General features: G+C 41.1%; 1 protein-coding gene across 8 annotated transcripts in view; it reads left to right on the top strand.

The window, feature by feature from the left end:
- The window catches only part of KCNIP1 (potassium voltage-gated channel interacting protein 1), a 374,463-nt gene that overhangs the window by 326,271 nt on the left and 20,640 nt on the right, over window positions 1–27,552 (top strand). The window contains exon 2 of one of the 8 annotated variants that reach the window (XM_065030114.1): window positions 20,664–20,696. The exons of the other annotated variants lie outside the window; for them this stretch is intronic. Coding sequence (XP_064886186.1) covers window positions 20,664–20,696 — 33 coding nt within the window. The remainder of the gene's footprint in view (window positions 1–20,663; window positions 20,697–27,552) is intronic. 8 annotated transcript variants of the gene reach the window in all.

Here is a 27,552-nt window from a genome sequence, read left to right as displayed (position 1 = left end):
TACTGTGAAGTATATTGTCAGGGATTCAGCTTTTTAGTGTGGAAAAGCTTGCCTTCCTTAGTAGTAGTCATTTATTTTATGACAGAAGATTAGAAGCAGGCACTGAAATGTTTTACTTGATTGCATAAATAAATTTACAAATTGGCTATCTCAAATGCTTCAGAGGTTGTTACTGTATGTGTCTCTATAATTCAACAGTATGTCAAAAATATACTGCCAGTTGAGAGATATCTTTTTAATGTGATTGTCAATGGAGATGGGTTCTTAAAGGCAGTTGCCTATAACCTTAATGAACACTTCCAAGTCTTAGAGCAGGTGTTTCCACATATTGTGTCCAGCACAACATGTTGTATGGAGAGAAGAGACAGACATCTACTGTTGCATCAAGTAACCCTAAAGGTAATTGAGACCTTGGACTGGGAGGCTTGTTCCTCGTAGTGCCGCTGAGTTCAAAACAAAACCAGGTGAATCCTGAAGCAGGAACTCTGCCCTACTTCAGATCCTCGGTAACCGCAAAGAGAGAAGGTGTATAATGTGGTAATTGGTCATGTCAAATTGTGTTATTATTGACTGTGGTACTGTTGCAAGTGCTGGGGCTGGGAATATCTGAGACAAATCATGCCTGATATTGATTTGATTCATTAAGTGCTGTATGGTTTTAAGTAATAGTATGTAAGGGTTAAAGCCTCTGAAGGAGAGTTCAGTTCTGCACACTCTGTAGAGCAGGGTTCCTGGTCTGGCTCTCTGAGCCCAGCTCTACAAAGATATTTATTGCCCAGCTACTACAGATATTAGCCAACCTGCAGTGAAGCGTATAGTCTGGCATGTTCTCAGCTTCTCTACTAGATCTCAAGTTTTCCATGGGATCCTGGTCTTGCTGATTTCATGTGATTATTTACTCAGATCAGCTACAAACAGTGAGACCCTGGGTCTGATATATGGCAGTAAAAATATTTTTTTTTAAACCCAAACAAACAACAAGACTTTGGTGGATTATCAATTTCAGATCCTCATTTTATATATATATAAATATTTGTTTGTTTGGTTTTTTGGCCAGGGATGTATCATGGGATCATTGTGCTCATCTGCCCATGTTTGCATGGGTGTAACACACTTTCAGATATTCAGCTCATGTAGACACATTGGCCACTTGCAAGACAAAGTCCTATGTTACAAAGGGAAGCAGTCAGAGGATAAATGCCTAAACTATTGCTGCTGCTCAGTCTTAATACTTCTGAGCATGGTCTTCCTTCATGAGGATATTATTCATGTCCATATGGTAAAGCAACTGCATGATCTATACCCATGAGGGGACAGAACTGGAGTTGTGCGGCCATAATTAACTTGAGGGTTCCTGGTGTTTTATATGTTGTCTGTGCTCTCCTTGCATAGGGTTTTGCCCATGTAAATCTGGGGAAGCACATGATACGCCTTTATAATCTTCTTTTTTTAGCTTTTGATAAAGTTATTCCAACTGATTATTACAGGCTTCCTGTAACAAAATCTCTAAATTTGTTGCAGCAGTCTCAGTTTTCAGGGTTTCCTCATGCAATTAGATAGCCCCTAGACTTCATTATACAGTCTGTGCCAGAAGCTCCTGAAGATGAGTAGCCTTGTTACAGCCTGAGCTGTTGGCTCCCAATTGGGGATGAAGTGAATTTTGTTCCCTGCACATCATCTTCTGGTTTCCCAGGCCCGATGGCATTTGCTAGTGCTTAAGGAGTCTCTCCAGATTAGCTTCTGACAGCCGCTTTTGGTGTCCTGTGGCTTTTCTCTCAGCTTCAGCTCTGCTACGGAGTGTGAGAGGTTTTGACATTGTGGATTAATTGCAGTCGTTCCACTCCCCGAGGAACTTAATTTGAGTTGTTTGTGCCATTGCTGTCTTAACAGGGAAGCTTTTAGTGTCCAGGACTCTTTCAGACAGACAATTCAAGCCTTTTAACTAGAAGGAGTTTGTTTTAGCAGCACAGATTCTGCCTCAACCCTCTGGATCTATGGAGTGATTCATTTAGTAGCTGTAATTACTCGTGGCTGCATGTTTACCAGAGCAAATTGCATTACTCTGCTCTTTAAACACTGTTTATCATAGTTGCTCTGCTGCTAACCTTCCTCTTGAAATAGCAATTTCTTATTCATTTGTGTTCACGTTGTACTAAAGCTTCCCATGTTTCACAGCTCTGTCCTGTGTCCTCGTGTCTGTAAAACTGCCATGTGTGTTTGTACACATGCATACCACTTTTTCTTGTGGCTTATGAATTTACCTCTGCTCTTCATGTCACCCTTCCCTGGCTTTCAGATTTAATCTAGATATGTATGCTGTTTCCATTGCTGCTGCAGCTGCTGTGTTGCCTCCTCTTGCACTCCTGCGTTTACCTTCCTGCAGGCATGGCATACGAGAGCAGGAACAGCTGGTCCAGACCCCTGGGTTGAGCTCCTTACAGTGAGATACTAGTGCTATGTAAGAAGTTTGAAGGCGGGGGATGCTGGCTCACTCTGTTTTCTTTGGCTGACACCTCCCACCCACTCCTGTCAAGTCATATTCTTTAATTTCTGGTATATGACTTAAAGAACTGTACCACTTTATGACCACTTAGTTCTATTCCATACTTTTTGATGTGAGACTATGTTTGTGGGACCGTACTATCCGCCCGAAATTACTAACAAGTAATTTAAGGACCACTATATTACCAAGAAGATGGAGAATGCCCTTTTTTATGTGACAAAAATACACTGCCTGTGTTTTACAATTTCTGTCTAAAGTAATCAGCTATGCAAGTGTTCAGCCTGAGGTCAATAACGTTTCATGGGATTGTCACAGAGGTGTAATTCAGTCAGTCATCCCTTAGGATGTACTCTGTGTTTGTGTTCCCCCTTCAACTTTAACAGGTCTAATTGAATAGATATGGATTTTATTTGTAGTCTGTCTGTGCAACAGCCATTCCAGGTGCAGCACGGCAAGCCTTCCTCTTCAGAAAGCGTCTCAGCATCACCAGACCCTTCTTCAACAGGAAGCATTGCAGAAAAGAAGTAGATTTGCATGATACTTACCTGTGGTAGCACAGAGACTAAGAACCGCTATTTTAACTTTCATTCATGTTCTGGTGAGGAGGATGCATCAGGCTGTAGTGGTGAAAGATATAGGAGTGAGATAAGACTGTGTAGAAAAACAGAGCAAGAACCACCTCTTTTTGAAAGCACAAACCACGTGTTTTAATCAGTCAATACATGAAAACAGAAAACCCAGATTGTATGTAAGTGTTCTGGGGCAGTGAGCATGACTGGATGTAGAAGTACCCTCCATGAAATTCTGCAGCAGGTGGTCAAGGGAAGAAAGGGATGTGTTTTCAGTGGGATAGAGCACTGGAGGGGGAGAGAAAGAGTACTCTGAAATAGAAGTGCTTATTGTGCTTTATGCATTAGTGCTTGAAGAACTTAGGTGTTGAGCTGACTTAGAAGTTTGTTAATGGTTTGAAAAGTGCAGACCTTTGTGATAGTGATGAATCAGCTTGGTAACTATCTTAATTAGTGATTTTACTAAGCATAACTTCAAAGGGGACTGCTTGGTCCTTTTTTAAAAAACACAGTAGGTATGCAAAAAGAAGGTACCAATATACCCTAGCAAAACTTTTAATACACCGTCATTCCATTATTTCTGTGCTTCTGTTAATTCCTAATGTATATAAAAATGCATTAGTGTATGACTTTTGTACCTATTTATGTATCTTCCCTTCTGTCTTGCCTCTCTCCCATCAGACTCCATCCCTAAATCCATCACTTTATCTTCTGGGTTAGAAGGATGATAGAAGAGATTAATATTCTGTAGCCTATTAAAAAAAATGGAATCGTGTGAAACTTGATGGATGTCCTCAGCTTCATTGAAAGGATTTTTGTTTGCCTTCACTTTTAATTTATTATTTTTTTTTTAAGATAGAACACATAGATGATAAGCTGTTCTAGTGTGTTTCTAAAGAGGAGGATCTTATGCTTTACCAGAGCTGCAAGAGATACTGTGGACTGTGGAATGCTGCATTAAATCCACTTTGCAGAATAGCAAGCTCAGGGTGGCCTCTCCATTTTAGAAACACTATGTCCATGAGGCAAGATTCGGCAAGATTTGATGCTATGTGATGCACTTGGACATGTGGATCATATCACATCGCAGTGGGGGTAAAGGCAATCAGAGTGGAGATTCTGGTGCATGTGGTGCCTGCAAAGCAGATGCTTGTTTTAAGGAAAAGCTGGTGTGGGTTAAGAAAAATATATGCACAGCATTTCTTAAAGTGAATGGCAGCATCCTTGAGGATGTTTGTCCTTGTGCAAAGCTTATTTCTGAGAGGCTGTCAAAGCTATTCTTAATTTATAACCTGTGGAAGTGTTGGCTACGGAAGTTAGAGATTCCCCAGTGCTGTGGAACGGTGTGTCAGGCTGCTTGGCAGATGTTGTAGTGTCTAATTTATCGGTGCAGATCAAATTGGGTGCACTTGTTGAGCCTGGTCTTCTGTTCTCTCACTGTTTGCTTCTTCCCCTTTAAGACCTTTCTCTGATGTATTTTGGGATGGAAGAGCAGTTGGAGGATGGGACATTCAGGCAGGATTGTGCCTCAGTCCCATGAAGGTTACTCTGTTTATCAGGGAGAGTGTTTCCAAAACAGTGTAATCAAGAAACCTTAGCCTTCTGAAGGTTAAAGCAGAGTTTTTAAGTATAATCTGGAGGGATTTCATTTTGACAGGAAGGTTGTTTGTGTTTTTTTTTTCCTTTCAAATACATCACAACAGTGAGGTTGCATAGTGTCAAGCAATGTGAGGGATCCAGTCTAACCTCTAGTTGTCCTTATCTACTTATCCTTAGAGGAATAGATGCAATCTTCTGTGAAGCACATCTTTGCCAAAAAATTTAATTAAAATGTATGAGCAAGTTCGAGACACAAGTTGAAGATGTTTGAAATGAAAAGCTCAGTCTGTGTGGATGCCGAGAGGTTTCATTTCTGTGCAGTGAGAGCCTGTGTCACTGCAGGGGGTTGGAACGGGTGAGGTGTGAGCTGCCCCTGAACACAGCCGTGCTGGGGCTGCGGGAGATGCTGAGGAAGCGGGGGGCTCTTGCTGGGGTGGGTGGAGAGCAGGGACAAGCTTTTGAAGAAACCCATCTTGTGACACTCAATCTGTCTAAATATCTTCTTGCAAAACACCTTTGGGCACACTTGGTTTTGGAGAAGGCTTCAGAATGTTGCTGAAGGGGTGGAAGCATCAGCCAGTTTTGTGTGGAAGGAATTTGGACATTTCTGTTAATCCAGCTCTCCCACCTACTTCAGATGCCTTCAGGTTTTGTGACATTTAGACCCCGGCAGGGTGATGTCATTTTTCTCTTCAATTGAGCAATTGCCTGTATGCCTGAGAGGTTCCTGTAACAATACACTGATCCTTTAAGGCCTGTTTTGGAGGTAATTCACTGCATGTACTGGTGAAACAATACTGTGTTTTGTCTGCTTTAGTATATCTAGTGTGGTGACTTTCTCCTATGCAGCAGGCATTGCAATAGCACAAGAACTCTGTCACTGAGGGAATACCAATATAGTTTTTATCAAATCTAGAAATCCAAACAAACTAGCAGAATATAACTGCTCCAGCTGTTCATGCTGTTTACCTCCCTTCTAATGGGATGTATAACTTGAAATGTCATCTGATAGCTGAAATTCAGGGTTGAGGCTTAAAAAGATGTGGGTTTCAATCCTGGCTGGCCCCTGTCCTGCTGGCTGACTGCCCACAAAGTCAGCCCCATCAGTAAGGTCTGGGCAATGAAGATGAACTTCAAATGCAAATTCTTTGCCTGCTAAAAGTGTTCAGGGAATTGTCTGAAGCCAGAATGGACCTTACTTAAATTTTCTTTTCAGCCTGTTTTGGAAGTATAACACTTTAATAATGACTATGAGTTTAATTAGTCTATTTGTCACCAGTAAAGTTTTCTCAGAGCACTATTTGCATGCATCTTTCTTTCCCTCAATTCAACATTTTTACAGAAGCAACAGGAAAAAAAATAACCTTATCTGTGCATGGCTTGCAATGGATAATACTTTCCAGACAGAAGCTTTTAAATTCTGTTGGTGTCAAATACGTTTTTGCATTTATACTGAGCTGCAAGATGATAATCCAGGCTTTTGTTGTGGAATCAGAACATAATAGAGTTTGGGAGAGGCATAGCACTTATGCAGATGGGGAGCTGGTGTTTGGTTGCAGGTTGATTTATAAATGATTGAAAATCTTGGTGTGTTCTCTAGCAGACTGTGATCACGTTAATACAGATTACTTGTGGCCATGCACACGTATCTGTTCTTTCAGATTCCTCCCCCATTTTTATCTGTCTTTGATGAAAACTTAATTCATATCCCCAAAACACGGTAAGAATATAAATAATTTACATATACTAATTAGCTGTCTGGAAGATGCCAAAAGACATTTCACCAACCCTGAAATTGTACCTCTTTCAGAATAAAACGGAAGCATGCTGTGATATTAACACCATTGCAAACTTTCTGAGGTAGTTAATAGCATAGAAAATGTGTTTTGTATGCAAGACTCTGTTCGTGAGCTACAGAACCAGTTTGAAAATGCAGAGTACACACAGAGGCTTGAATTCCACGTGCCTTCTCCATTCAGGTCCGAAAGGGTGAGAGCAGCGAACGGTGCTGCACCCCTGAGAGGGGAGATTCCTGTGTTGGAACACCAGCTTGTCATTTTGCTGCCTTTCAAATGACAATAGGAATCACAGTGGTGCTGGATAAGTGTAAAATGATGTGATCTTATTTTGCAACCTGCTTTGCTTTTAATGGGATTCAGCTGAAGTCCTCTGGCTTCTGTTTCTTTCTGATGAGGAGTACCTGTCCCTTCGAGCTCACTCTGTACCTCATAAATTCCCATTCTCTGTTAAGAGGGGTGTTGGAGAGCATCAGCTGGGGGCTGCTGGTCATAACTTGGCTGCATCTGACACTGCCTGGTAAAGTTTGGACAAAGCTATTCAGCTTGTTCATTCTCAAATTCTACGGCTTTCTCAACCATAAACCTACCCACTGATTACTGAGATAGACAAGAACAGGATCAGCTTCATAATATAATCATGGGGGCTGCAGATCGTCAGTGCACCACTGGCCAAAGTGAGTGTGTGGGTAAAAGGGAGGAGAGCAAACATATTGTATTCAAGTACTCTCCCACCTCAAAAGCTTTTCGTCTTAAGGATTGTATCTTGTATCAAGAATGTACTTTTTGCAGTCATCCTCAACAGGTTTCTCTTTCCTTGTTGTGAGAGAAAACAGTTCTTTCCTCAAAGAAGAAATGAGCAGCTTGGCTTGGCCTCCTGAAGGACACCAGCAAAAAAAAAAGCCACATAATTATCAGCAGGGATGTTGCTGATATTTCAAATACAGGGTCCATCCTTATTTATTTATTTGCTTTGGACCTGAGCAGTTTTCCATGTGGAAAGAGTGAAGAAGAAAGATTTCTTCAAAACAGAAATATAAAAACACAGACATCCTGTCCTAGTGAGTTTTGGTTATAAATTAATAACTTAGCTGTGCAGATTTATTTCAGAGTGAAGTTTGGCAGCTTATCTTTCAGTCTTAGAAGACAATCCCATAGGTGAGTTCAATAATGCAAAGCTCTGACTAGCTGCTGAGTAGCCAAAAAAGAAACCAGCAGTTTCTTGAGGCTTTGAGTTGGATCCTATAATAGTAGTGTATTTTAGCTTTAATAAATACACTGCGACCTGAATTTTGTACATTAAAAAGGTCAAGATGAATAACCTTGCTCCTTGGGGCCAAAAAAAAAAGCTGTTCACCAAATGCTAAAGGTGGGATGACCAGAGCACCCATGAAAACTAAATACAGCCAGGTATCTAAAAGAAAATGCAGATAGTAAGAACTTCTAACACTTTAGTGAGCAAAATGGCATCACTGCCTGCCTTAGCCAGGCAAGACAGACTTATTTCTCAATATGTTTTGACTCTTCTGTCCTACCACTGCATTGCGATGCAAATGGCAATTATTCCATTGGTAGATGTTACTGGAATGATTGTCCTGAGTGAAGCTTTGCAAGCTCCGCTCTCCAAGGAACAAGTAACTGAGAGGTTGGTTATAAAGAGCTGACCGTGAACCTGTGTGATGAGCAACAGAAGTCTCTGAACGAGGAAAAAACAAATCTGCCACTCAAGAAGAAATCCTCATCAGACAAAATTGCTGCTTGTGAAGAGGTGCAATGTTAGAGTATGTGGAGAAGAAACTGCTCCTTCCGGGTATGCATCTTAAATGCAAAGATGAGAAGAAAACTTCTCTTTTGTTTTCATATGAGAATTTAGCAGAACTAGCAGATAATATTTTGTGCTTCCCCAAAAAAATCTTTTTTTTGATCTTGCTTCTGCCTCCTACTTTGGGTATTTTAAAAATATTATGAGGCTCTTTAAACCAGTTTCCTTACAGTTACTTCCCCCTCTCCTCAGGCAGCTGCAGCTTTATGTACCAAATTCTTATTATACCCAGAAGCTTTCCACCTGCTAATAAATAATGGTGGTAAATTTTTATATGAAATAAATGTGGTTTCTCATTGCAGCAGAAAGGATTTTTTTTTCTCTCTCCATGCATCTTTAAATTATAGAAATTAAATAGTGGGAAAACAGTATTCATTTTAAAGAGACATGCCCAGGTTAAATATATAAATTTGAGTTATGCCGTCACTGCTGACTTGGATAATCATGACACAAAAGGTGTTTGGAATCTTATAAACAGATGTTTTTTAAATAACTTTTAACGTAGTCTGTAAAGAGTGATCAGACGTGCTTTCTGTTCTTGTCCTGAAAGTGAGATCCCGTGAGCAGTATCGACCCTGGAGAGTTTTCAAAAACTTGCAATAATCACAAGAGAGCTACCCTTAACATGCCGTGTTTTCAAATCCAGAGTCGTTTCACTTGGCTTCAATAAATTAACAGTTGTAGGAGGAGACTTTGCCTGAAGAACATCCTTGAGAATTTCAGGATAAGGATGCTTTTCTTGAAGAAATTGAGTTAGAGAGACTTAAAATTGAAAAGGGATAGCTGTTTAAACAGTCAATACAAATGGAATATAATTAACATTACCTTAATCCCTCTCCCATGGTTCTTAAATCTACACATGGGAACCTCAAATTGAGGATGCATGTCCAAATGTATCTTAATTAAGTCCTAATTAATTTAACTACTTAAACGGTTAATCCTTTCTCTCTTAAAGTAAGCTTTCGCACTGTGGAAGGAATAAAACCTTTCCTCTGTCTGTTTGATGTCCACTGCGCTTCCTGACACTGGTGCTGGGATGGTCCATGGTGCCATCCACAGGCATCTGCTGCTACGGCCAAGTACTCATCTGATGGTGGGTAGGAGGCTTTTTTAGGCACTAACAGTGGAAAGAAAGGTGAAGGTGCCAGACCTGTCTCCAAGGCAAGGAGGGGGCACAGTGCCTTGTTCCCACCCCCTTGGCTGGTGTGCCCCAGGGTGGGCTGGCAGCACAACAACTCCAGCCACAGAGGTTCCCTTTATGTGTCTTTGTGGATGTAAAGCTCTGTTTCTCCATTTTTCTGTTATTCTGGAATTAGGCCAAAGCTTTATTAAATTTCTCGTACATGATTAAAAGGGGAATTGAAATTACAAGATGAAGTCTGAAGCATTCAGAAAGGGAAACTTTCCTTCCTTATTCTGCACACATTCCAGTTAAACTATTTCAAGCTAAATGTTCCTTTCTCCCTAAAATAAATAGAAGGGAGCACTTGCACAGACAGATCAGACTTCCCTAGGTAGATCCTAGACCAGAGGTTCCCATCAGCAGGCAGGTTGTGGGTCTTGGTTATCCCTTCCCATTGTCGGTGGTGCCGTGACACTGATGGCAGAGCCCAGAGCAGAAGGGAAAGACCCAAAGGGCTCATCCGCACAAGCAGCTCTGGATTTGAGATGCTCTTGGGCTAGTGTTGGCATGAGCTCACCCATGGTGGTATGTCCCTCTAAAGCTGTTTCTTTTCCCTCTTGCTGTGTTAGAATTTTGCTCGTACAGAATAGATCAGAGTTGCTCAGCCTATATTGAGGATGTTTCAGACAAAATACCCCAATTTAATCCTGGTCCTATATGGAGTGGTTTTTTTGATTCCTTTTAAAAAAATGTTCTTAGCAATGCTCCGCTGTCTTTTCCTCACTCATTTGTGGACTACAGTGTGACTTCTTTAAAACAGAATGGAATAATCAGAATTATGAAACCTAATACATTAAAATGTTTTCATGGCTTCTTTATTGTAAAATCAAGTCACTGGTAAGAGCTGATAAGGGCACATGTGAGCAGCATTTGCTCTAAGTGGCTGGTTTCCAAATCTTGCTCATATTGCCAACCATTTCTCAGTACTCGTGGGCACCATATCTCCTCATCCTGGTTGCACATCTGTGTTGCTAAATGAAAGTAATCAGAGTCAGCATGAAAATTTAATAAGCTGCGTTCTGGCATTGGTCATGTCCTCAACTGTGTATTTGTTTTCTGCCTGCAGAAGTCCTCAGACATTGTCAACCAGAACAGCTCTGGTGTTCACAAGCACTGATGTTTATTAGCCTCAAATCGCTCTCTGTTGGTGGTATTATGAAAGCAGAACAGATCTCTGCCAGTATTTTTAGGGGGTTGGACAAAGCCAGACCCCAGCTTGGGAAGCCAGAAGCCCTTCCCCTTCCAGTCTGAAAATTAATGTTTCAGAAACAGAAATATCCTTAGCTAAATTAGTGGAATATAAATCTCATTATTTTACCACAGTCAAGTTGTAAATAATTACACATTTTGACTTCACAGCAGTTCATTGAGTATGTAGTTGGTTGTATCTACATCCTACCAGGGTGTCTCTTACATTGTGGAGCCTTGTTGCAGTCCCTATTTCCCTGCCAGGAGAAGCAAAATAAAGAATGGAAGCAAGTTTTGCGCTTGTCCCATTAACCTTTTCCTGCAGGAACAAAGTTTTAAGGCTCCTAGCACCCCCAACTGGGCCAAATTTGGGGAATTACGAAGCTGTTGTCGGTCTCCTGATCCATTCCTACCATGTCTGCTGGGTTTCAGCTGCCTGTGTATTTGCTTTGCTGTCTGGCTAGTAACTGCCTGTGCTTTGGCTCCTGCATGGGACTTAGGGAGTTCTAGCTCAGCTCTGCGCCTGATTTGGTGTATGGTGCTGGTATGTTAATATTTGATATATTGATCATACTGCAGTGGTCTGTCACCGTATGTGTGGCAGACTTGGGTTTTAGCTCCTGTTTTATGGGGTTGCTTACTGGTTGGTACCAATGTGTCTGGTCTTTTGTCCTCCCCCCTCCTCGACTTCTGTGCTTCTCAGTGGGACATAGAATCCCATGCAAAAATTCTGTTCATCTTCACACTGTGCCTGTGTTTCTGTGTGCTTGCTCTAAAAGGCACAAGTGGCTAAAGGCACTTCCAAAGGGACCTGCTGACTGAAAGGAAAGACTTAGCTGGAAGCCGTTTGCTTCCCTGAGTGCTACCGTGTCACTTCTCAGTGAAAATAAATAACTTTTTAGTAATTCTTACTAAAACTCCCATTTCATTCCTGGGAGGGGGGGATGTTTTAAATTGTTTTCTACTAATCCTCAGAATGCTTAGATCCGGATCAAAATGCTGCAGTGAGATTTGATCTGCGCCCATGTACAATCTGAAGCTGCCTGCTGTCCCCATGGCTGAGGCTCGATGAGCTTCGGAGAGCAGCCATGGGGTGTGAGGATGCTCTGGATCAATTCTGCTCTGTCGAGCAGCTCCTCAGCACCTCCGCGGAGGTGGGAGCATGAGGGAGGGTGAGGAGCAAAGAGCACCTGAGAAGATGGGGAGGGATTAGTAGCCAAGCAAGCTGACTGAAATAGCTGCTCTTAGGAGGCATCACTGTGCTCCAGGTACAGCCCTGGCAAAAAGGAAGAGGGATTCTTTGTAAGTAAATAAGATCTCTGTTAGGTGTTTTGAAACAAATTGGTGCTTTCACACTGGAGTCTTACAAATGCCAAAGAATCTAGTGTGTTGGATGTATTTTTTCGTATTTCTTCAGTTAACATCAGGAGCTGACATTTATTTGGATGGAGTTTTCAGCGAGCTAATATCCTCAGTCCTGAGCAGTGGTGCATACATAAAAAAGCAAGTTTCTGAATCAGGAAGAGGTGTATAGATTGTATTTAAAGAGATGCCAGTGGCAGAAGGGCACTGTCCATTTACCTTAGTGCTCTGAAGACCCAATTCTTGTTCAGCTTCTTGGCACACCAGAAATTAGGATGCTGATGTTCATCTGAATTAGTTCTAACATCCTTGTTCAGATGAACAAGAAGTCCAGGAGCTATTGGTTGCTTCCATATGTTGCCTGAGATCAGATCCTCTCAAATGCTTGAGGTGTAGGTGCTGCCCTCTAACATCATATCTGCAGAAATTTAAATACAACCCGTGCAACGCTGCCGGCTCTGCATTCCTAGAGCTGTAACTGAGGCGCGATGCTGCCAGCTCCCCCACAGCCACACACTGGGTATTTCAGCAAAAAGCCTTCTTAGGTGATAAAATGCATTTCAGTGAAGCTTCTCTTGTCCTATTGAAAAATCTGGATGTGTGTTGGAACGATATTTTCTGAGCAGTTTCTTCTGTGCAAATAGAGTTTAATTGGTACTTACGTTCTGCTTAATTATGCTTCACATTTTGGAGCAATCTGCTCAACTTAAACACCAGTTCTGTGAAATGGAAAGTAGTAATCCTTTTGGGTGACGCTGTCTCATTTGGATGTGATGTGTAGCGTGCTTATTTAGTCGTGGTGTTTTACTCAATTCTGCCTGGACCTAAACAATTTGTACTTTTGATAGTCTTTGCACAGGTGAATTGCCATAAGGTGGTGGTGAGCTGTCCTGTGTGCTATTACAGGAGTCACGTTGCTCCCAAATTCACTCCTGCTGGGCGTGCTAGCATTTTTTAAACATCTGTAATGTGAAATTTCTGCTGTGCAGAATGCCAGTATAGGTGTCTAGCTCTGAACATATATATGTTACAGCTCTGCTCATTCACTGTGCAGTTGCCAGTAATGAAGTCAAAATTTCTGAAACTGGGTAACTTAACAGAGAAAAAGCTGCAACAAGCTGCTGCACTGTAAATAGGCTGAGACAAGCTGACCGCAAACATGGTGCAGGTGGACATGGCTTCTGCCTGCATTAGTGAGCTGTTAACTTTTGTGAGCAATGACATTTGAAAGATCTTCTAAAGCGAAGTTTTCTAAATCACAGTCAAAACACTCATTTTGTGGAAAATCAGGGGGTTTTATTTCTTTTCCCAATCTGGTCTTCCTAACGTCTGCTTAGTTCTCACGTCAGTTCTGCAGCCAGTGCCAAGTGTTCAAAAAAGGTGCCTCTGAGTGGGTAAAAAACTTAAATTTTAGACTGTAGTGAAAACCTGCCTTAATGCACAAACATAAAGTTGTCTTTTTCCCATAACCAGCCAAGGGTAACACGTCCTTGAATTAGGCACTGAACTAATTACTATTTCTGATTGCTTGATTCCCCTCCATTATATATTCATTGATTATTGTTCTTCCAAAAGTCTTTTTCTAACTGAAAGCTAGAGCAAACTGATGTTCATGGAAATCTATGCAGTAATAAGTCAGGGACTTGAAGTGTCTGATTTGCTTTTCAATGAGGAAAAAAAAAAAACACTGGCAGCAATAATTCTCAGAAAAGATAAGTCCATTTGTAATGCATTGTCTTGGCTCATCTGAGGTTTTTTGATGAATAACCTATTCCAAAAAAAAAGAGAAAAATTTGAGTTCAGTAACTTCATTTATAATTCAGAATTCTCCTATGACTATTTCATTTATTAAGTGCCTTCTGAAGAGTTTCTGATAGTTCTTCTGCAGGGGGAAGCACCACAGTTTGATGGCTTGACATATTCTTAGAGTTTTTCTTTTCCATTCTGCCATAGCCTTGGTGCACAGGAAAAGCTGCTCTGCTCTGAGCACTGCTTCTTGACAGCTGATACTGAAAGAACGCTCTTTATGCTTTGTTTCCTGCTGAGATAACAAACCTTTGGTGTAAGAACTGTCCTTACTATGTATTTGTTTAGTGTTGGGACCTTGACTTTGGGATCACTGATGTGACTGACAGAGACCAGGATCAAGTCAAGCTCCAGAAGAGGGGTTGTCCTCTGTGAGATCAGCTATGAACATTATTGTTCTCTGTGATGATGCTCAGTGCTATCCAGATTACATTTTACTACAGTGGGTAGGCTTGTTATATTACACTTGTGCCTATTGAGAAAGTACATGGGCTCAAAATTCGCTGAAGAGCTGTGCATGTCTTGGGTACAAAGACATCAACTCAGGACTGGGAAACTGAGCTCAGATTGCTGGAGACCGGGATGGGGCTCTGCCTCAGAGTCTTGCTCTGTGTTCATCTGGTTCTTATTCCATTCCCTGGGTTAGCTGATTTTTTTGGTCTGACACAAGACAGCCATTCTTCTGTGTCACCTTTTCCAATAAGAAAATCCTACAATGTGTGAATAGATTGATTGATTAGGAGACAATAATGCTGCAGGGCTATTCCCAGGGCACACTGCACTAGACTGTGAAGTGCCAAGAACTGCAGCTTTTTGGAATTCTGATTTATTCAGTCTGCAGGCAGGAATGGTACTTGGCTTTAGTTCTGCTGCTGGTTTGTACAGTGAAGGATTCTTGCTGGAAGGTGTTCAGCACCTGCCCCAGATCTAGAGGGTGCACAGAAACAACTCTATAAGGTGAGCTCTCTTACAGAGCCTGAGCTGGCAAAAAAAGTCAGGAGCAAACCTAGGCACAGAACTAACGTGCCTCTATTGGGAACGTTCATCTCCTTTTTGGAAATCACCCTGGCTTGCTCTATGAAATATTATGAACAACTAGATGGCTTTTAGGTTGTATTGCAATTCATGTTAGACATTCATCTTTTTGAATACCCGAGTTCTGCAGTCTGAGTTCTGCTAAGGATGTGAGAACTAATTCAGATGAACTGTTTTGTATTTCCAGCAAAACGCTGCAGGTTCTGCAGAACTCCTCTTCCAGGGGAACAATGTATTCTAATATTTGTTTCTTAGATTCCCCTAAAGGGAAATTACTTCTTATGAGTTCTGCTGTGAGGCCATTAATGTGCTAGGAGAATTTTCTTGCTGGCCTGGAGGTTTCCTGCTGCAGGGCAGCTGAGGAGGAGCAGGGAGCTTGGCAGTTTTTTGGAGGGGTGGGAAAAATGCTTTCTCATCTGCTCCCTTGCAATCCTACAGTTTAATTGTAGCCAGGACTTAAGTGCCATTTAGTGTTTGAAAGGGGTTGATTGTGGGTGCTTGTCCTTTAACTCTTCAGCCAGGCTTTTTCACAGCTTCTACAGGTATAAAATTGTGTTTGAGACAGAGAGGAGAATCTCTTTTTCTGTGAAGTTCATTACTGGTGGTTGAGAAAAAGTTGTATAAACTGAAGCTTGGATTGCTGTTAGGAAGCTAAAGAATTTCTAGAAAACCACGGCAAACATTACAAAACACATAAGTGGCATTGGTGGTGCTTTGGAGATGGCTCTGGACAGTGTCTCTTCCTTAACTCCCGCCTGGACCTGAGCTCCTGAGGTCGAGCACGATGCAGGTGATTTGCAGCCCTGAAAACTGTTTCCCAAAGTGCCTGGTGAGTGTGTGCTGCTCCACACGCGGCCCCTGCACCCCTCAGCACACCCTAAAAAAAGGTGTTCAGGGAGGTGTTGCAAGGTTCACTGTGGCAATGAGCACATCTCTGAACTCGTAGACACTGTGTCCAGACTGCCACCAACCTGAGAGACTGCAAGCTATATACTCATCTATTGAACTAAAATGGTATGTGCTTGGGGGAGATGGCCTTTAACAGCCCAACAAAACACACCAAAGAGAACCGCTCTCAGAAGGTGACTGTATGTCAGGCTGAGCTTGATTTTATGCAGAGGTGTTTGAAGTTGAATAGAATAAATGATGCTGAATATATTCACAATTTCATATAAACAGAGTAAAATGGAGAGACCTGCCTGATTCCATGGCCTGTGAAATGTATGTATTGCAGGAAATACATTTGTTTAACAAACCATAAAAAGAATCATTCAACTAAATATGAAGTTAGTATATGAATATTTTTCATTTTTTGTTTCTTTTCACTTTGGAAGTGTTGTGTTACCAAATGGCGTTTCAATCTCTTGTTTCAACACTAAGTGATGTACTATGTTTCTTAGAAAGCACAAAAGTATTCAAGAGTACGCCTCTCACTTTCCAGTGTGGGTAGTGTGACGTGAAGCTTTATTTGTGGTGTGAATTGCTGTGTTATGGCAATGTAGGGAAATGTGGCTTTTTAAACAGTAAGGAGCAACTCTGAGAAATGGAATGTGCAGCAGATCACAGAATCTGAGGAAGCTTTTCAGCTGGCCTAGCTAGGTCCTGCCAAGGGCAAAGCAGCTCCTGGCATGGGTTTACTTGTCTCCTTCATAACAGATGTGACACAATTGCAGGACAGCAGCCTTACCAGTGGCTCTGTTATGTTTATGAAACAAATTTATTTCTCCCAGAGGGCAGGGAGGTTGTGTTGGGGCTCCTGTAACTGGGAAAACAACGGAACTGGCTGAAAACAATCCTGGAGCTAAGGACCCATCCCTTCTGGATGGTTGGCAGTGAGGGATTTGTGCATAAGCCATTTATATATATTCTGTTGAGTTCCTTTAAATTCATTCTATTAAACAGTCTGGTTTAGAATCTACAAAACTTGCCTTCTGATTTTGAAAGCGTTCCTGATAAAAAGAAACCTGGGCAGCTGCACCCTGGCCAGCTCCATGTCCCGTCCCATCCTGCAGCACTCGAGTCAGTGCTCTGCTTTCCCCAAAATAAAACGAAAAGGAACCTTGTACCACAACTTTGCTCTACAACAGGCTTGGTTTCTGCATAGAAATAAACGCTATCAGCCGTGTTTATTTTCTCAGAGAATAGGAACAAAGTCAAGCGCTAATGTTGGGATGCATAACATGTTCCCAACCAGCAACAACTGGAACAACGTAAAATCCACTGTTGTTCAGGTAGTCACCAAACTTTGAGGATTGGGCATGAGCACAAATGAAAAATGCTGCTATGCAGGTGTTGCAGGGAAAATATAACTATCTTATTAGCACGTAACTGCTGAAATAGGATTATATGGCTGCAAATTCAATATTTTTCTCTTTTTTTTTTTCATCTCTACTTCCGGTATCATCTTCTGGTACCTGCAAGATCTCTGTTTTTCCTTCATCCTTCTTTAGGCTACAAAGGAAAGAAAATATTTGAGCTCACATTGAAAAATGCAACTGGATTTGTATTATTTTGAGAGTCTTATATGGGGTTCTCTACTCCAGTGCTGTTGCAGCTCACCCTGGCCGGGTACAGGTGGGCACCCCAATTCCACACACACAGCCCTGGTGGTTTGGTTATGGCGTTACCTGCTCTTCGGAAACAAGCATTTAGCATGTTAGAAATAAGCCTCAGAAATGATGAACTGAGCTTCTGCCAGTTTCTTTTCCTTTTCATTGATCTGTTGTTGCTGAGAAATTGCTCTGTTTTGCTCAGGAACTGCTTCTGCATGTTTTAGCCAGAGGTTTTATACCTGGTGGTAGCAACATCATAGTGCCTCGCATTTGTACTATTCAATATGCTAAGTAGATATAAGCGTATGAATTTTAGATTATGTTGTTGAGGCATTTTTCAAAAAACAACAATTCAGTGTTAAAAAATATAGACTGTGAACCAAAAACATTGTTTTAATTTTAATAATCTGGAAGGGAATTAATTTTCAATTGGACCATTGAAAGCTGACTTGCAAGTTTTCTATACAGTGGTGTGTGTATATATATATATATATACACACACAATATAACATATATAACAATATAATATATTGTTACAAGAAGCTTTTATTTCTGTTTATCATTTTAAAGGCTTTTCTCCTGTCTCTGTAAAGAGGAAGAATAAACATTGTTTATATTCAGAAGGTATTATCTACAGTCTAAAGTTCTGATAACCCACAAGGTTACTCAATACAGAAAAAAGATATCATATTTCTCTTCAGCATATCAATTGTCTTCCTGTTATCTCTTAATCATCTCTGATGCACTTTCATGTTTTCAAGCCCAATATTTATAGTGAGACCTGTTCATGTGCTCTAGCTCTTTTTATTCATTAATTTCACCCTTAATAAATCAGGGAACTAATTATCATGCTTTCTCTAATGACTGAATTTACATTTCTTTGTTCTTATCAATGGAAATTAGTTTGCAGCTAGTGTTAGAACTATGCTTATTAGACCTGAAGTGGGACATTTTTTTTCCTGTCCTCAGGATACCCCACAAAGTGGGATTTCCCTGCCGATGGAGATTTCATGGCTAATGGTTCAACACTTTTGCTTCAGTGGAGATTCAGAGTGTCTTTAACCAACCTACTCATTTAGTTATTGCTAACCTATCTTGGTGGATAGGTTAGAGAAGGTTTAAAAGTCTTGTGATTACAGTGCATGTGGTACAGAGGAGTTTATTAAATGTTACTGATTGTTTTTACAAGCTTTCAGTGAAGGTCCTGGTATGAACTGCTCTGTCGCTCGTACATGTTGTGATCTGCTATACGATTCAAGTCCATGGTTTGTTGTAGGTTCTTTGCTCTTGAAACCAACTTCTCTTGGAAGTATTCCTGAAGTTTCATTTCAAAAGGGGCAAATGTGGAGGGCTGCTGTATTTGCCAATCTGTGAATGACATCCCTGTGTGAGCAGTCAGGATGTCAGGATTCAGTTCTGTTATTGATCGTCTCACGTGGTTGTTCTCAGCATCACCATTGCTCTTGCACTGCAGCAGCCAACTGGAGCTTCTGCTTTGGTTTTCTGGTCTTAGTCTTGGGTTTTTCCTTGAGTTGTTACGTTCTCAGGGTGAAAACAGCTGAGCCAGAGTGAGCAAGGCCAAGCTCAATGACTCCGCATTACTCTCTGGCCAGGCATTTTCTCAGCTCACGGGTGATGCTGCTGGGAAACCACTTCCTCATATTTACTTCTGCTGATCTTTTCTGCAGCCAGATACATGAGTAAATTCTCTAATGGAGAGTAGATTTTCTCTATTCCTGTACCAGTTTAACATCCCATCCCAAAGATTCATCAAAAGCAAGCTAAACTTCTTTTTAAAAAAAAGAGCTCAGAGTGGGAGGTGGGAGTAATGAAGGGAGGTTCAACCCCTCCAACAGCTTAATACTGCTGCAACGTGTGCGAGTCGCATTCTCTAACATGCCAGAAGGAAAATGTGTGTCTGCTTCGGAACTTTTTTTCTATTTAAGATGAAAGTATTGAGCATGAGGTTTGTTCAGGTGGCTTTAAAAAAAACTCAAGGTGGAATTTCTCAGCCTTAAGGTTAAAGGGCCAGGCCTTGAGGTGGTCACAGCTTGTTCAGGGTCACCACAGGCTTTTGCAGAGATGGGCTGCTGCAAAATTTAGCTGCAGAGCAAGGTCTCAGGGCTCTGTCTATGTGCAGTGTGAGCTTAGACAGTCTTCATACACTGCTTTTCCTGTAACCCCCTCTACAGAGAAACAGAGCAGCGAGAACTGATCAGCTTTTGTGCCTGTTTGATCCAGTGTCCATTCAGGGGGACACACAGATGTACCATCTGTGGGACAAAATGCGCTGGCTGGTGTGGGAGAGGAAAGCAGGTGGGTTTACTGGTACTCTCCAGGAGGCGGCAGCAAGGGAGATGCAGCAGATCCGATGGAGCAGTGAGGGGGTGTTCAGGGAGGTTTGGGCAGCTGGAAGCACAGGTGACATGGAATGAAGGAAATAGGTGATGCCGGATGGACTTGTGGACAGGGGAGCTGCAGGTGGTCAAATTCTGACCAAAACTCTTGTGCTTTTTGCAGGTTTTATTACAGATCACATTGTGTACCCAGTTTTTCCAGTAAAAAGTAACTGATGCTATAGGAAGCCATATACATATATTGAAATATTTGTATTTATTTATTTATTTTTTGCTTTGAATCAAATTTGTTAATGATTTTTTTTCCCAGGGGCCATGAGGATAGTGCAGAATGACTCTGTTGCAAGTGACTGCAAAGAGCGCTAGTTAGAGTCTTCCAGACCACCTGAGACTTCTTCACCCTGGTTGATCACTTTTTTATGTCTACAGCTGTCAAAGAGCTAGGCTGCAGAGAGGAGGCAGAAGGCTTTGGGTTCCTCTTGTTGCCTCTCAGCAGACTTCAACAATTGCATGCAAAGTCCTCCTTATCCCTTCTCAGAGTTGCTGGGGTGACTACCGCATTGCTGGGTGCATGGATGCATGGATGCTTGCAGGGGTGCACGACTGTGTGCATGCTGCCCTTCACATGCTGCCCCAAGCTTCATGGGCATGCAGGGGACAGCAAGCTCTGATTTTCTCTCCTGTCCCTTGGGGTAAGGAAAAGAAGCAATTTGGGAAAGAAAATAAAATTAAAAAGAAGTAAAATACACCTGAAAGCAATCTTATAGTCACTGTGAAAGGGGACCCCATGGCACTTGTAGAACCTATCCAGTGTCACCTTAAAATTAACAAAAGACAAAGTTGTGTATGGTTGTCACTTTCTTTTTGTTAAATTTGTTTCTTTTTTCCTAGACCCCGCCCGCTGGTTTTACGTATATCAGAGAGGTAAAATTTAAACCGGTTTGACTCTCTCGGTCATATAATTCTTGTAGCAAAAGTTTTCTTTAGCTGGGAACCAGGTTCCCCCTGGCTGAGCTTATTTCCGCAGTGGTAGCAAACCAAATTATAGGTACATGAAAACTGCCCGGTTCCTGGGTAAGGCTGTAGCCTATGGAGCATCTGAGTCCCCTTTGATGAAGGTTGAGCTTCCACTCAACCTCCAAGTCCTTCTGCTTGTGCAGTGCTCACCTGACATGCTAATGCACGTACTTAGGAGTTCAGGTGCTCTCCGTGTGAAGTTTTTAGATGGTATCAGTGGGAATTTTCCAAAAATCGTCAGTGAAACAATTTTCTAACACTTCTAGTGAGGTTTATTTGCATATTCACTTTTGAATAACTGCTTGGAGGAAAGCACTTGTCCCAAAAGCACTTTTTTCTGCAGCATCCTCCTGGAAAAGCAGAGAAGCACCCAGCAATCTTGCAGTGGATTTCCACCCATTTCAACAACTTGCCTCCTTTATAAATGTTGCTAGAGACAGGTGGGAATGGGCAAGGAAGATAGAAAAGAAAATGCTGTCCTAAGTAAGGTCCAGTGTACTGCAAGGGTATGGCCAAAGCACTGCTATTTCTAATGATGAGTAGAGTTTAAAAGCGTCTGCAGATACATTTAAAGTCAAATTTTGAATTGTTCATATTCAAATAATTTTACCTGATATTAGTTCTGTATCAGAAAGACATTTTGGAGGTACCTGTGGCCTCAGACTGTTCCCGTACCTCCTTATTCAGAGTATAACCTTGTTCAAGTTTCCCTGTGTAGGACTATGAAACTAATTGCAGGAGTACAGAGGCACAGGAAAGTATTTATACGTGACATTTTTCATAGATCATTGCAAGGATTAGCCAAGAAATATGAAAATTAAATTTTTTTAAACTCTGAATTCTATTAGGTGTTGGTTTTTCACATAGCTTTCATCTGCAACTGGTCTTATTCCAGTTTCACACAGGCAGAACATCCTTGTTAAGCTTGACTGTGTAATGAATTTGATTTTGCAGATTTAGTTGTGAAAACAGAGCTGGAAGAGTCCAAGAATCATTTGCAGGGAAAGGGAGTGGATAAGGAGACATCAATTCCTTTTTGTTTTATTGGCTGGAGAGTCCCTTTGGTTTGGTAATTGATCTATCCAGCTGGACAATTATATAAATGATAATAATAAAGATTTCTTAATAAAGTACTCTTTAAATTCAGTTAAATGTGTTTAATATTTGATACCTCAGTAGATATCTTATTGCCATTTTTTAATCGATGTTTGCCGTGAGCAGATTTTAATAACCCCTTTTCAGGATTCATAGAAGTGCGGCTACGTTTTTAAATTTAAGTTCTACCTGAGCTGTCATTCTGAGAGCATCAGCAGGAGCAAGGCCATAGGATTCTCGTTATCTGCTGTGTTAGTCTGGTTGATTTGTAAGTGTTTGCCAGGTGGGGTCGCTTAAAGGCTGATGCTTGGGTTTTGCCTTGGTGGAAGCACAAGGAACTGCACAGGAATATTTTGCCTGTTCCTTGGGAGCCGCCTTTGCCCCAGCGATGGGAACCACTGACCTCCAAGGGCTTCACAAAAGCGATATTTCCTGCAGCTCCTGCCTTCGCCAATGGAGGGAATGCCCAAGCCAACATGCGTTCGGGGTTTGCATCTGTAATCCAGCTTTCGCCTGGCTCCCCTTCCCATAACATTCTGCTGTATATGAGCATTCATAAACTCAGGCCTTTAGATTATTTCTCTTCATGAAATTTTCAAATATTTGCAATTGGTTTCCCACAGGCAGGATCTATTTCCTAAGAGATCTGGCCAAGCAAGTATTTTGTCTGGAGATTAATTTCAAAGATGTTGTGGGTAAATTGGAATTAATTTTTTCTTCAGGTCCTTGTTCCTAAAATATAGCTAATGTTTTTTTAATATACATATGATGCAGCCTAATAATTCTTGCACATAATTTAATCCCCTTCTGCTGTATTTGTAAAATTACCCATTTAATCTAGTCCTTGTCAGTTTTACAGTTAACACTGGGCACATTAGCTGTGTTTTACATCTTGAGTTTTTTCTTAAACAAAAAGAGAATTTATTATAAGCAACATGTTTTCAAAACCCTCCCATTAGCCATGGAGCCTGGCATTACAGATTTTCACCTCGCAGCCTTTGGAAGCAGGAGACGTGGTCATTTGCATTTTTATTAAATCATTATTTATACCGTCCATTTAAACCGTGTCTTAGGCCTTGGGTTGTCCTTGGCCAGCCCTAACAATATCATGAGGCATCGCTACAGCTCGTTTTCCAGGCATATAGGTTGGAAGGCTGGGAAACGCTGTGGTGTTTCAGGTGTTTGTGGTGGGAAAGGTGCTTATTTCTTGTGTTTCACAAGTGAGTTTGGCCCCATTAAACCAATCCTGTGCTTTTTGCAAGCCTATCCTATGGGGTAAGAAAATAGCGATGATATTTTGAAAAAAAAAGAAAAAAGGCAAAATTAAGTAATTATAACCTGGTCTACTTTGGAGTAAGATTACTGGAGATGCTTCTAACAGACCCAGACATCATAAAAATATGGTCAGAGGCAAATTCTAAATCCGGAGGTGATACTTCCCATTCCTTCAGTTTCAAATACAATGCAAGTAAAACAGCGAAGCAAATTCACAAGCGTGTTCTGCACCAGCTGAACAGCACAGGACATCTTTAGCCTGGGATGCAACTTGCTGCAGCCACCCGGTGTGCAAGGCATTAATCCAGGGATGGTTTCAACAAGTGCTAGAGCGAAAAAGAAGGAATTAATTATCAGTTATCCGTACCTGCAAGCAGAAGAAACCTCCTGTTTTAGTTTTTTGAAGCCACCTAATTGGTAAGCACAGCTAACCTAACAAAAAAAAATAATACTGTGCTTTGAGATCCTTGATAATCAATTTGGACCTATTTGTGAGCACCTCCCCAGCCCAGGGCAGGACTGGGCGCCAGCTCCACGGGGATGCTGTGACACCAGCTGTCACCCACCTCTGCTGCAGCTGGTCACAATGTCCCCTGTGCTGGGGAGGTGACCACGTGTGTCCCCTGTGGTGCCTGTGGTCAGTCCTGAGGTCTGTTCCTGCACTTGCACATTGAAGGAGATAAAATTAACTTTAAACCAGTGGTGTGCCTGTTGCCCCACGCTCCGATCTCTCAGGTACTCAGCAAGCTGTAAACAAGTCAAAACTGTGGAAGAACATGACATTAGATAAAGTGTCTTAACATCATGCTTTTCTACTAAAATTTTAAATTTGCATGTGTGTATGTACATATACTTTTGCTTGCACTCACCACCATAAAGTGAGACTCAGTTTAATAAAATTGCAGTGTTTATAAATGCAAGGGCTCCTGTATCACACAGTGACATCCCAGAAGATCTGAGAGGGACTGAGCCAGTGTGATAATGAAAATGTCAATAAGAAGAAATACAATATATATGACAAAAGGGCAGATGAGGAAGTGACATTCTCCTTTCTTGCCACTGCTGTTACTGTGGTTAATTTATAGGGTGCCAGAGAATGGAAGAAAAAGGTTTAAAAGAGCTGACTTAAGAGAAAACCTTGAAAGGAAACAAATAACGACAAAAAAAATCTATCTAGGACATGCAGACTATTGAGTTGGAAAAGATCAGCTTGCACAGAAGAGCAGTTTGTGTCCTTAGATTTGGGGCTATAGGTCCACCCAGCTCTGAGTTTTGTACATACACATGGAGTGGGCTCTGGCCAGGAGGGATGAACAGGGCTGTTGGTGACCGGAAATCTTTGAAGCTAGGATGACAACTGAGAAAAGTTTAAATGTCAGTATCTGGTGAACACAAGGGAAGGGAACATTTGATTTGTAAGGCCTATTAACGTGAAATAGTTACTCCTAAAATTAGTTTTATTTTTTAAAACAGATCTCATGAAACACCACGGAAAGTAGCTCTTGGTTGGCAAGTGATAGACAAAATAAGTCCTTATTTAATTTCTGCAGTGAGTCTTCAAGCAATGCCCAGGGCTGCTCTGTTGCACCAGGGCACGTTCCACTGAAGGAACAATTTCTACTATTTTTAGAGCATATTTACTGGAAAATTGTTGGTCTGGTGTCATTTTGAGTGCCCCTTTGGCCAGATCTAAAGCTTTACAAGTTCGGGATTTTTTGCTAAATTTCAAAATGTTTCCCTTGGGAGGGGGAGAGGAAGCAGATGAAAAGATTAACCTGCAGGGAACCATCAGATACTATTCAGAGGCAGAGATTAATGCTGGGTCTGGAATAGAGAATGGAAGGAAAAAATAGAGCGCCCCTTTGAAAAGGGATGAATTTTTCATAATTTCCTCTCTGCAGTTTGTTATATAAAAAAAAAAAAAAGGAACCACATTTCTCAGCATGGGAAATAGAATAAAATCTACAACAATAATCTGGCTTATTTTTAACATAGACGTATCTGCCCTCTGGGACCAAAGCTCATGAACCGATTGTTGGAAAAACCTATTCTTGCGGGACAAGCTGAAGAAGATGAATTGCATTCTTTTGAAATAATGATTCACTGAGTGAGGCTAGTATTGTCAAAACACAATATATCATTATTAAATTACAATGTTCACCAAGTAATATTTTATTCAAGAATATTTTGAAAAAAATATATCCAAGACCCTTATTTTGGGTCTGCTCATGTAAAGGACATCTGGATAAGCCAAAGAACCACAAGTTTTGAGCTGTAATTCTGCAGATTTTGTTTAAAGCTACAGAGCAGCTTTTCCATTTTTTCTTTAATAACTTGGTTTTTGGAGTACTGATGAAAATTCCAATAAGCATTTTGGAAAACTGGTTGCTTAAGAATTATATGGCAAATAACATACCCACCGAAAAATTAGTCATGTCAAAACGCAGTTGCAAAGTGTGTGACTTCTCAGCTGGATCTTTCTGGCCTCTGGAGAAACCACCTGAGCAGCCACATTGTAGGAATATAAATAAAACCAGGTATGAGAGTAATCCAACAGCTGGCTCCCCTCACCCGCCTCAGCACTTACCTGAGGTTGCATAGATCTTGTTTCGTTCTCTGTTGGATTATATTACAGGATATAAGGACTAGATGGCTTGTGTTTTACACTTGCATTTTACATTGAGGGAAGTTCTAAATAGATTGACTTAGTCAATAGGAGATGTCAGTGTCAGCTGGGCATGTTTAGCTGGTTACAGAGCAGAGAAAGGCTCAGAGCCCTATTTGCTTATATACTGCACAGCACGAAATGCATGGCTTCCTATGGAAAAATGAAATAACCGGCAAGGTCACGTGTAAGCTTCTTATTGCATTGAGGGACAGCAGGAAAATGCAGGGGAAGGAGGCTGGGGTTACATGGGTTTTGTAAAGGGTTTTGGGTAACTTATGGTTAACCAAAGATAAACAACAAGGTATTTCCTATACAATGTATGGATTAGTAATGAGTCCCCCTCCTGAATGGATTTTCTCTCCTTTTCTAAACCACTTATTCCCCTTCCCGTATTTAAGGAATTTCCTCCTGCTTGTTTTTCTCTCTACAGCTGCCTCTGATTTCCTTCATTTTGTGGCATGTGTTCTCTTTCAAAGAAAATGGCTTTTCCCTCCTTATTTCACCTGATCTGTTTGTTTTTTTTTGACACCAGACATCCTTTTCCATCTCCTTTCTTCTAACAGGAGCTATAATTTCTAGTCTGTTTTCCCTTTGTGTGGAGAAGGTGTCTCTTTCAGGCCTCTTCTGGCCACTTGCCAGGTGTTCACTAATTTTTTCTGCATCATAAAGATTGTGATACTCCCCTCCTGTCCCACACCATTAACTTTATTCCCTTGCTGTGCGAGGACCCTTGAGCACAATGTTCAGCCATGGATTTTCACTGCTCAAGCCCCACAAATGCTGACGGAAACTCCAGACGCATAGGATTAAGGAGGATGGCTCATCCTGAATTCACCAATATTTAAACTCATTTCTTAATACTGAAACAACCACTGTTAATTAACCATTGTCGCTCTCTTATATGTGTCCTCCCTTAATAACCTTCATATATATGTACAGAATAAATTATGGAAAGATATTTTTATTCTGATCTGTTCTTTCACTGAGCCAGTCTGCTCTGAATTCACACTTTTCCTGTATTCAGAGCAAATCCATTTCCTTTCACATTTCTTGTGAAATCCTTGTCTTGCAGGAATCACTATGTTATAATTGAGCCCAACAAACTAAAACATTTTTACAGGGCGAAAACTGTGCAGTTTTGATAATAAGGAGAGTGTTAGCTTTTATGCCAAGCAATTTTTGTATGTCGATGGGGTTTTCATGTCAGCTGTGAAACCTGCATCTGGTCCTTGATGTTTAAAGAATCTCAAATTGACATAGACTAAGCGTCTGTATACATTTTAGCATTACCAACACTGCTGGGGAAATAGACCTGACAGGTAAAACCATGCATCAGAAAAGAGGTGAGATTACAGTAATACAGGATGTGATGCGTCTTGAGTATTTTTCTTCTTTGCAGGAGAACATTGTTTTGAATGAAATGCACAGAAGTATTTTTTACTGCTTATCTGTTTCCCCCAAAAATCCATAGAAATGTGGGCTGGATTCATTCCAGATTCAGCAAGTGCGGATATCATTTGAATTTCTCCTAGGATTGAAGTGACCTTTAGTGTCTTTATAGCAAGGTTTCTGGTTAGCACACAGAAGAATTTCCCTCACTGTTTACCCTCAGTATAATGTCATTGTCTAATATGCTTAAGCATGTCTGCTCTCTCACTTATATTTGCACACCTTTTTTAAAAGCTAGTACTTTGAAAGGCCCACTCCTCCCGCTGTTTCAATATT

The sequence above is a fragment of the Columba livia genome, chromosome 14 (genome assembly GCF_036013475.1).
Source record: "Columba livia isolate bColLiv1 breed racing homer chromosome 14, bColLiv1.pat.W.v2, whole genome shotgun sequence".
In the NCBI taxonomy this organism is placed as follows: domain Eukaryota; kingdom Metazoa; phylum Chordata; class Aves; order Columbiformes; family Columbidae; genus Columba; species Columba livia.
This window is presented reverse-complemented; position numbering and strand designations above follow the sequence as displayed.